Source organism: Camelina sativa, chromosome 4, assembly GCF_000633955.1.
Source record: "Camelina sativa cultivar DH55 chromosome 4, Cs, whole genome shotgun sequence".
Classification (NCBI taxonomy): domain Eukaryota; kingdom Viridiplantae; phylum Streptophyta; class Magnoliopsida; order Brassicales; family Brassicaceae; genus Camelina; species Camelina sativa.
This window is the reverse complement of record NC_025688.1, coordinates 4,717,162-4,728,137: the sequence shown is the minus strand read 5'-3', so window position 1 is coordinate 4,728,137 and position 10,976 is coordinate 4,717,162. Positions and strand designations below refer to the sequence as shown.

The 10,976-nt window shown below is 31.6% G+C and overlaps 1 protein-coding gene across 1 annotated transcript; it reads right to left on the bottom strand.

The window, feature by feature from the left end:
- On the bottom strand, positions 423 to 1,177 carry LOC104783526. The gene is made up of 2 exons (XM_010508670.1): positions 709 to 1,177; positions 423 to 568 (listed from the first exon to the last, which is right to left on the bottom strand). The coding sequence occupies exons 1-2, from the start codon at positions 1,175 to 1,177 to the stop codon at positions 423 to 425; spliced, it is 615 nt and encodes a 204-aa protein (XP_010506972.1).

The window sequence follows — 10,976 nt, the reverse complement described above, 5'->3', positions numbered from 1 at the left end:
TGTTAAGTATTTTAATAATTATTATTGTATGTATAATAAAAGTTGTAATAATGGTATTACTAACAATTTTATTTTTCAAAACAACATTGTTGAAACTAATTAAATGTAATGATGTGTAAAATTTAAAATAAGATGCCCTTAGAATAAGAGAATATTAGAATTTGGTTTTCTCTAAATTGAAAGTTTATATCATAATGACATAACAATCCTATTATTTGAGATATGTTAGAGTTAAGCATTTTATAGTTTATATATAAACTTAAGATATATCTAACAATTACATAATTTTAATCAACATTGTTGAAACTAATAAAATGTGATATTTTCCTCTAGTCCTTCTTTTATAATATAGGATAAGAGGATATTAAGGATATGTTTTTTTCCAATGTGAAAGTCTACATCCTTTTGACATAACATTCTTATCATTTGAGAGAAGTTAAAGTAACATGGCTTGGCAATCCTGAAACTTGTATACTGTTTAAGAGTTCCTGAGTGTAGATCATATCATCATGTCCGCTTGTGTCAGACGTTTCAATACTATCAGAGCTAATATATCGTCTCTCTTCACCTATGATCAACAAAAATAAAGAATTTTAGGTATGTTTTAATAGACATTTTTAAATAAAAACTTTTTCTTCAATATCCATATTTTTAAATAAAAACTTTTTCTCCAATATCCATATTCCATATTCTATTTAATTTGCATACCTGGGAGTTTAGTAAGCATAAACTGATTTATCTTATCAACATCGTCGTTCCTTGGACTTAGAATAGCTCTTTCACTAAAGAATTTTGGATCAGTCCTCATTGCAAAACGTTCTCCGTAAATCTCTTTAACTATTGCTTCAATAGGATTCCCACTTGTATTAATTAATAAATCATCAGGAATTTCAATCTCCACATCCCCACTATTTGACTCGTTGATTTTCCCATCCTCGATATCAAGAAGCCACTTTGAGAAAATAGCGAGAGCACCCGCGTCCATATTATTACTTGCCTTGCGAAGTCTCAAATTTTCGGTAAGTTTAAGAACTTTACAACTATTCCAAAGAACAGATGAGTTTATAGATGCTAAAACTGTCGCCACTCTTCCTCCTTCGGTAATAACAGGTAGTATTTGTCTAAAATCACCTCCTAACACTACTACTTTACCTCCAAATATCTGGTCACACTTCATGATATCTCGCAAACTCCTATCCAAAGTTTCATAACAAAGCTTGTTCATCATTGGAGCCTCGTCCCATATTATGAGCTTTGCTTCTCTAATTAAATCAGCAAGATCAGATTCGGCATCGATCGAACACACAGAATATTCATTAAGATTGATTGGAATACCAAATCTTGAATGAGCCGTTCTACCACCTTCCAAAAGCAATGCAGCTATACCACTTGAAGCAACATTCAGAACAATATTACCTTTAGCTCTTATATCAGCACCAAGAATAGTCCACATGAATGTTTTTCCAGTACCACCAAAACCATGGACAAAAAACATACCACCTTTGTCGTGATTCACAGAGTGAATGATTTCTTCATAAACACGTCTTTGCTCATCAGTTAGCATTGGTAACAACTTATCGTACAACTCCTGTTGTTTATGAGGCTTATATATTTTTTCATCTGCGATAAGCCTATTTACTCCTGTGTTCATGATACTATCATCTGGTTTAGGCATTTTCTCGAAGGCTGTAAGAGACGTCCCATTCGATCGCAACATAAGTTCTATTTCAGTTAAACATATATTTTCTGTCTGAGCCCGTGTCAACATTAGACCTACCACAATAAGTTAAACACTTATTTATAATCTTATCTTGCGGAAAAAAATAAATATTTTCGATTAAAATAAATACATTTTGATATACCTGGATCATTTCTGCGTCTCCTTTCTTGAAACAAAATATCCTCGCACAAGATGTCCTTTGTTTTATTCCAAATTTCAAGAGGAACAATTAAAACTCTTTGTATGCAGTAGGATCGCAAATAATTTTNTGCTTCTCTAATTAAATCAGCAAGATCAGATTCGGCATCGATCGAACACGCAAAATATTCATTAAGATTGATTGGAATACCAAATCTTAAATGAGCAGTTCTACCACCTTCCAAAAGCAATGCAGCTATACCACTTGAAGCAACATTCAGAACAATATTACCTTTAGCTCTTATATCAGCACCAAGAATAGTCCACATGAATGTTTTTCCAGTACCACCAAAACCATGGACAAAAAACATTCCACCTTTGTCGTGATTCACAGAGTGAATGATTTCTTCATAAACACGTCTTTGCTCATCAGTTAGCATTGGTAACAACTTATCGTACAACTCCTGTTGTTTATGAGGCTTATATATTTTTTCATCTGCGATAAGCCTATTTACTCCTGTGTTCATGATACTATCATCTGGTTTAGGCATTTTCTCGAAGGCTGTAAGAGACGTCCCATTCGATCGCAACATAAGTTCTATTTCAGTTAAACATATATTTTCTGTCTGAGCCCGTGTCAACATTAGACCTACCACAATAAGTTAAACACTTATTTATAATCTTGTCTTGCGGAAAAAAATAAATATTTTCGATTAAAATAAATACATTTTGATATACCTGGATCATTTCTGCGTCTCCTTTCTTGAAACAAAATATCCTCGCACAAGATGTCCTTTGTTTTATTCCAAATTTCAAGAGGAACAATTAAAACTCTTTGTATGCAGTAGGATCGCAAATAATTTTCTTAAAAATTTCCCAAAACACCATTCACCTGCTTCATTTATAGCCGCAATGTATTCCTTATCGTCGTCTAGTAATCCCAATGCATAGCAAGCTTCCTGAAAATCCTTATAAAGAACACCGTTGACTGTTTTTAAATAGTCAAAGCTTGTTGGTCCTGGAATCTTATTAAGCAAAACTCTCAAGTAATAGGCTTGTCCTACAGATGGCGGTACGTATGTAATCCTGCCTATTGCAAAACTTTTCCGCTTCTCCGACCTTGGCTTCCAAAGTTTTTCTTTCTTATTCCACACAAATTTAGATGGAAATTCAGCATACGTGAGTTCTCTAGCTGGGGGATATATCTTATTGCATTCCATCCAGCCCAAAAATTTAGAAGTTCTGTTCGTTGTACGGTGCAAGACATCTTCTATTGGATCATCCTCGTTGTAAATAGCCAATTCTTGTCCTGGAAGATGAAACAGGAGCTTTTCTACAGGTGTAGTACGATAACAAATCGGGAAAGCAAATATTCGCCAAGAGGCCTCACATGCAGATACGTATCTAAAAAGGCTTGAATTAGTTGGATAAAAAATATGAGAATCTTTGACAAATTGTATAAACAGTTATATTACCTGCAATTGAAATACTTTTTTTTTTATTTCATTTTCTTGATCTTCTCCTCCTACGTTGGCTCTAACATAATCCGGACCTTTAGTGATGTACTTGAACAAATACTTGACTAAACGTGTCTGATTGCACCACTCAATATTTATATGAGCACGAAAACGGAGAGACAAATCACAATTATAGGGAATAACATAACTATTATCGTATTGAAAACCCCTTTTTCCACAACTCTCCCATCGTTTCGTCGTCTATATATTGGATAACCAGCATTGTCGACAATAGTATTATCCATGTATGGCTTTGGGAAGAATTTAGTGCATTTTCCATTATTCATGCAGACACTATCTCTGTTCATAGAACCACAAGGACCATGAATCATCACATCAGAAACAACTTCGTATAAATACTTATCCACTTCTTTATCATGAATTTCAGTGCTTATGAATTTATCAATGTCGTCTGTTGTACGCATTTTATTGTCTGGATGTAAAAACAGAATCATGTGCGCATGAGGCAGACCCCTTTTCTGAAATTCTATTGTATACATGGCTGGAAAATATTAAATAAAAAAACATTATTATTTTTACACTTTCCGGAAGACTATTTGAAATTATAATAAATATTATGAAACATACCAGAATTTACGATACCAAACGTTTTTTCCTTTGCCACTTGGTCCAATAATCTATCAAATTTCATCTTGAAAACTCGGCTGCATATATCAGGTCTATCTTCTTCACTAAGACGATGCCTTTGTAGATAACGATCTATTTCAGGCCATCTTGGGTTGCACGTAAAGGTTATGAAAAGGTCAGGAAATCCATAATACTTGCAAGTAGCCATCGCGTCCAGATAATATTGCATCATATATCTCTTTCCACCTGTAAACGATGACAGAATAAAAATTCTCTTTCCGTGTTGTGCAAGATCTCCATGTCCTTTTTCAGCAGCTTCAATTATCTTATCAACTCTTTCAGTTCGGAGTTTGCTTTGGTTCATCCAAATGTAGTTCAACCTGTTTGATTCTATAGTAGTGAATGCATCGACTAAAAACTGCTGGAATAATTTGCCTGCCATAACAATAATCGAAGATTCTTCATATCTTTCAAATACTCTATATGCATAAAATTCTCTCATGGTGACCGTTTTCTTTTTACGTCCACGGGTATCCACGAACCCTATATCGATGCCTAATCCGTAACCATCTTCACCATAAGGGAACAACAATGGGTATTGTAAAGGCAAGTACGCGGGACGAAGTTCACTTATCCGCTGTAAATTTCCCGAACGACTTTCTATAACAATGTCACGTTTATTTACACCAGGCGTAAAGTCTCCGGGAATCAGAGCTGCAACCTCTTTGCTGGTAGGAAGATTATGGGTCCTTGCATCAGTGGTCCTTTCCGAAGGTAATATCAATCGCAAACATTCGCTACCGTTCTCCATATTAAATCTTTCACGTGCCGATCTAAACGCCTTAACATGCGGGTTATGACTATCAAGCATCTTTTTTAAAAGCTCAACAATCTCACGTCTTAAATCTCCCGCAGATCCAGATGTCCTATATTAATGCCAATTTTCAAAAATATAATAATTATGATTAGTAGAATATAACAAATATTAAAGATACTTTACATACTTATAAAATATGACAAATATTTATATACATATTTAACATTATTAATAATTACCTAAATGCATAAATTCTATTAGATACTTCATTATATACATCATTTATATATAATTGTAAAAAAATTGGTTCCTTGCCAGGTTCTGGTAAAATATCACCAATACGATGATAGTTTTCCCCGCACATCTGAAATAGATAAGGACCTCTACCATTATTTATGGAATGGTTAATTTTACCACCTAAAGATGTGAACAAAAACATCATGTTGTATGCTCGTATGTTATCACGGAAGTTTTTACTCCGGTCGTCGTGATTATAAAACAACGATAATAACGTTTTAGGTGCAGTCTTCAACGTAGGAAGTATTACTTTGCCACGATGGCAACACAATGAAAAATCCGGCTTTGCCTTTTTAGTCCGTTTATTCACCCGTTCTCCATACCACATATATGCTCCACAATTTTCACATAAAAAATAAGGATCTCCATCATCATAATAACCTATAAAAAATATTTGTTAATATTTTAAATATATATTAGTTAAATAAATACATAATTACAAAACTATCATATAACTATTCACATATGCATCGAGATATACCTTTTTTTAGTAACTCAGCTTTTATGGGTGGAAACCCAAGAAACATGTCAGATGCCGTACTGTGTTCATTTATCTCACATGAATTCTCATCAGTAGAGCTATCAGAATTGTTTTCATCGTTCGTATCTGAATCAGTTGCGACGTAACATGCGAAATCTTCGTGTAGTCCTGGAAGAAGTAAAATTTCTGCAAAAATAACGATTGAATTAGTTACTTAGCATTTATTTATTTACATAAATACTAATTAATTCATTTCTGGACATATGACCTCTTTTCTTTCTTTTTGCCCTTTTAGACTTCAATATTTTCATTCTTTTCAACCTTGCCATCTTATGTGGATCAGGATACTGAATATACAATACATTCGTAAAAGCATGAAGATTTATCGTAGAACTAACACCTGAATTTCAATGTCATTGCGTACGATATCTTAGATTTGAATATAACATATCTCTTAATGTTAAAAATTGAAAATGTCGTTACGTTTTCTAGATACAGCATGTGTCAATACATTCTTCCTTCGGTATGGAATCTTCGAAGGTCTCATTATGTGACGCCAAGAATTGCGATCTGCAAAACTGCAAAAAATAAACGAAACTACGATCAAGAATTCATATAATCGACTAATTATGTTCCTTCTTGTTTATACCTTAATTTTCTTAGATCGACATCATATTGTTTTCCGTCCAGGTATCAAATTTTGATTGTCTCATTCTTTGATTTCAATATACTATCTTCATCGTCAACAAAGGAACTTTGAACGTTAAGATGCGCCAATGAGCGATATTCGGAAGATCTTGATTCTTTCATGGTTTTCTAGTTTTTTTTTCTCTGGTTCCGGAATGCTATCCTCACAAAAGAAAATCAATTGTTCTGGTTGAGTTTGCGTACGAAGCGCATATTCATCAGATCTTGAACTTGTTTTGGTAGATCGTCGAACTCCGGTTGAACGTTTCATTATGATTCTTCAAATATGCATTTAAAACTTGTGAGAATGAAATTACAACGATTCAAAATATTGTAATAAGCTTTAATTTTGCGTTACCTCTTACGTCAAGCAGCAAGAACTCTAGAGATGGCTTTTTTTGTTCCGAGTTGTCATGGTACAATAATAAGAATTATATATATATAACGATAGAAGATAAGTTTTTAAATCCGAGAATATTGTGTTTCCTCAAACTTCGTATTGAATTTTGTCAATATTCAAGTTTAACATTAACTTATTAATTTAAATATACTTATTAAGATAAACGCGAATGTTTATTTTCCTCAATTTCGTAATGAATATTCAGGCTTCGTAATGAATATTCAGGCTAATAACTTTTCCATTTATTTTAACGTATTAACGTTCTTTTGAACCCTTTTTTTTTTTTAAAAAAAGTTTTACTTTTGGGTCATTCTTGTCTTTAATTATATTAATAGTTACTTAATTATACTAACTATCAATATTTCCAAAACTATTATATACCATGATTATTTTATTTATGCCAAATTATATATATAAATCTTTGTTTATTTATAACATTATACCAGTAGATAATTTCAAATCAATATTAGAATGATAACTTGTTTTAAAGTGACTGAAATGGTTTGAAATTTTTTAAATTCCTCTAAAAACATAATCCCATTGAAAGTATAAATAAATAAAAAGCAATAACAGAACGGTAAAATATTCTGAAGTGATGGAAATTGTTCAGTCTTTAGATTCAGTTTTGATCTTTTTCCTTGTCTTCATGCTATGACCCCTGGCCGACATAACATCGGTTTATGTATGATCTCTCTTAGATGAAGCCAACCTCGATTCAACTGGGGCGATTTGCAACTTATGATCATTCGTATCCGAAGTAGTATTTGAAAGTTCATTCCTTCCATAGAGTTCCTACAATTAAATTTTATACATTGACATTTAAATAATATAATATTCATAATGGTATTATGGGTTTTTGTATTTTTCTTTATTACCTTGCCGAATTGACCAACCATGTCATCCTTTTCCCAAAACTTTTCAACAACATAAGCAGACTTGTCGCTCTTTAAATTATCAATTCTAATCGAAATTTTAAACAACATAGTCTTCCCTACTAAGACCAAAAGAGATTCGGGAATAACTGCAATATCCTCCTGACCATAGGTAGACACTTGATTCAATATTTGTTTATATATTTTTAAAACTAAAGAGAGGTCAAATGTTATATACTTACTTTTGAATTTTCCAAAGCCAGTTCTTCGGCTTTTTTCCAATAAATAGTTGAGAAAGACCGTCAAAGAAGAGCAGTTTAATCTTTTGTGAACTTCCATAACCGACATGAAGTATGAGTTTATATCTTTCAAACAGTTTAGCATAACTTAAAATGTATAAATAGTTCCAAATAACAAATCTTAAGAAAAATTTTAACAATTCAAGAGACACTTACTTGTAATCAACATCCGTAACATCAGCATCACAAACCCCACAACTATAAAGTAGTTCTTTTCCAGATTGAGATTCTAGTGGGTACGGCTGCACCTTCTTATTGCAAACTTTACAGGCAATATAATACCATTTAGGCAATACTTCAACAGAATAAATTGTGGCGATTGTCACACATGTTCGCGTCTATATTGAATAAACCAAACGTTTATTAACTTAAACAATTTTTCAAAACAATTCAAATAAGATGATATCAATTAAATCTTGACAAACATTACCTCAAGTGCATAAACGATTTGGTCCAAAGTAGACTTCTCATTAATAATAAAAAAACTCCTCATATAATGTCACCTTTGATTTTTGGGGACTTGGTTCATCTTTAAGTTGTACTAATTTATAGCATCAGTGGGCAACCTGTAAAGTTATGATAATAATAAGAACATATAAACGTTTATGGCATGTATCGCCGAGTAATATAGAAGGGATATATATATATATATATATATATATATATACTTTTTTCGGAACGCTTCCACTTCAGGCATAACTGGATTTATCATAATATCTGTAGAGTTGAACGCATTGGAAATACTATAGTTCCCTGAAATTTTGATTTAACTGGCAATGTTAGATTTAATAATCATAAGTTCGAAGATTATAAGAAATTCAGAAATTACCTTTCCATTCCTTCAAGCATGCAAATCGTACTACACAAACGAAAACAGTATCTTGATGTTCTTTTATCTGTGTATCAAAGGCCTTTGCAAGATCACCCCACACAGTGTAATTCAACCGGGTTCCACTATATTACGAATGCATGAATTAAGAATAAATAATTAGACATTATATTCCAAAATAATTTTAACTATAAAGGGTAAATCTATTAAGGAATCATACGTCAAATCTTGCAGATCGGAACTCCATTTGACGTTATCCTTCCCTTTTGTTTTGACGCTGTCAAGATTTCCTACACCAACGATCTGACCGATAACATCTACCAAAAATACATATGAATTAATATTTTCCTTTAAATAAAATTTAAAATATGAAATTAACAACTCACCGAACAATACATTCTTGTCTAATTCTCCAGCCAAGATAGAAGAAAAATTATTAAAATATTTTTCTGGGACACGAACTGGGAATTCATCACATGGTTTCACTATAGTGGTTCTATAAAAGACGATTTTAAATCCCAAAGAACTTGTCTTATAGCTACTATCGTAATCTACTAAGCTGAATGTATCAACTATCTTAGACTCGCCGACAACGAGTTGGCTCTGAAATCTGCTGACCAACCCATCTTCAATAGATGCATGAATCCTTGTACCCTATATTTAACGATTAGAAGTTAAAAAGCTATTATCGAAATTACTAAAAATATAATAGAGATATCAATTAAATATCACGCTTTAAATATTTTATTAAATCTTACATCACTATCAATGAAGACCATCTGTAAAGACTTGAATGACTTCCAAAGTCTTATGATACGGACTCTAATTTTGTGATGGTCTAGCGCAGGGTTGAGATCCCTTAACTGAACAAACGGACGAAGATTCATCTTTTTAGAATTCATATTGAGTTGTGCATATAACTTTTTAACATATTAGCGTATCAATATATATATATATATAGAGAGAGATGTTATACAACCGACTTGATGTTTATTTAAATAATTACTTTTTTTTAAAGACGATAATGATGAAGAATGTAAACATATCATATATGAATATTCTAATTTTTTTTTTTTTTAAACGTAAATTTTACATAATCATACTTTTGCAACTTTTATAAAATCATCAAGCACTTGTAAATTACCATATATCGAAATTTAAAATAAACGCTAGTTTGTAAATTATAATAGTGGGCTTTAACAATATAAAATTGCACTAATATCTATATGTCGTCATTTGTAATTAAAGTAAAGTTTTTAAAAATAATTTGAATAATGTTATTTTAATTAATTAAATATCTGTCAAGATATTTTTAAATAAAGATTAACCAAATGTACTTATCAATAAAACAATTAAATTACATAATTTTGTAAATCGGATATGAACAGAGTACTCAATAGGGGATTCGATGTTTCTCAAAAGTATCTTCAACAGCAAGATGTATATAGGAGTCAAGTGCATCACTGTATTTTGCAGAAGAATTAATTTAAATCAGTATTGTGCATATCAATTAATCATTAAACAAATAAAGTTAGTTTTGATAATTACCTTAAGTCCATAACAAAACGATAGTCGTTTTCATCCAAATCTTGAATTCTTTTCTCACCATGATCAACGTAATTGTACCTAAACGTTTAGATTAAATTAATGTATAATTCATAGATATCCAGATAATAGAATTTTTTTTATTGAGAGATGATCCGAGATTAGAATTTGAATTACATGAGCATATAGTATGCAAATTCTTCACTCTTTGGATCCTCTAATATGTCCAAGCATCCATCACGTTTGTTAGGAAAACATTATTGTCTAGCACCATCGTTTATAGAAATAAGGAAATTCGTTAATAATTTCATTATAATAATTTACAGCATTGAATTTAAACAAACAATGTATTATAAACATATGTAATCACCTCCAAATCTGACTGCTTTCCACATCTTGAGCAGACAAACCCTTTTTCCGTTACCCTGCTTGAATTTTTTGAACATATGTTTGGCATAACATCCTGTTGCAAAACAATCAAGTACATTTCCCCTTGAAAAAGAACAAATGAAACCAAAAAATCATGCAACAGATTTTATCAAGTTCATATAACTCTTTTTAATAATAAATCTATTCATTTCTTATTTTACTTATATATTAATTATAGTTTGTTATAACTGTATATAAAAACTTACCCAATCGACTTGATTGTGAATTTTATGTAGCGATCCATCAAACTCCAACGATCGGCACTATTTTCTTTTTTGAAACTCTTGATTTCCCCCATATTAGTGATGCATCCAATCAAATTAACTATCATAAAAATGTATAATATGTTTTATAAAT

Excerpts from the sequence above, each read along its gene's own strand:
- LOC104783526 (XM_010508670.1), bottom strand. The coding sequence starts at position 1,177 with ATGAAGTGTGACCAGATATTTGGAGGTAAAGTAGTAGTGTTAGGAGGT. Across the intron at positions 569-708 it reads TATGCTTACTAAACTCCCAG|GTGAAGAGAGACGATATATT; the intron begins GTATGCAAATTA and ends TGTTGATCATAG.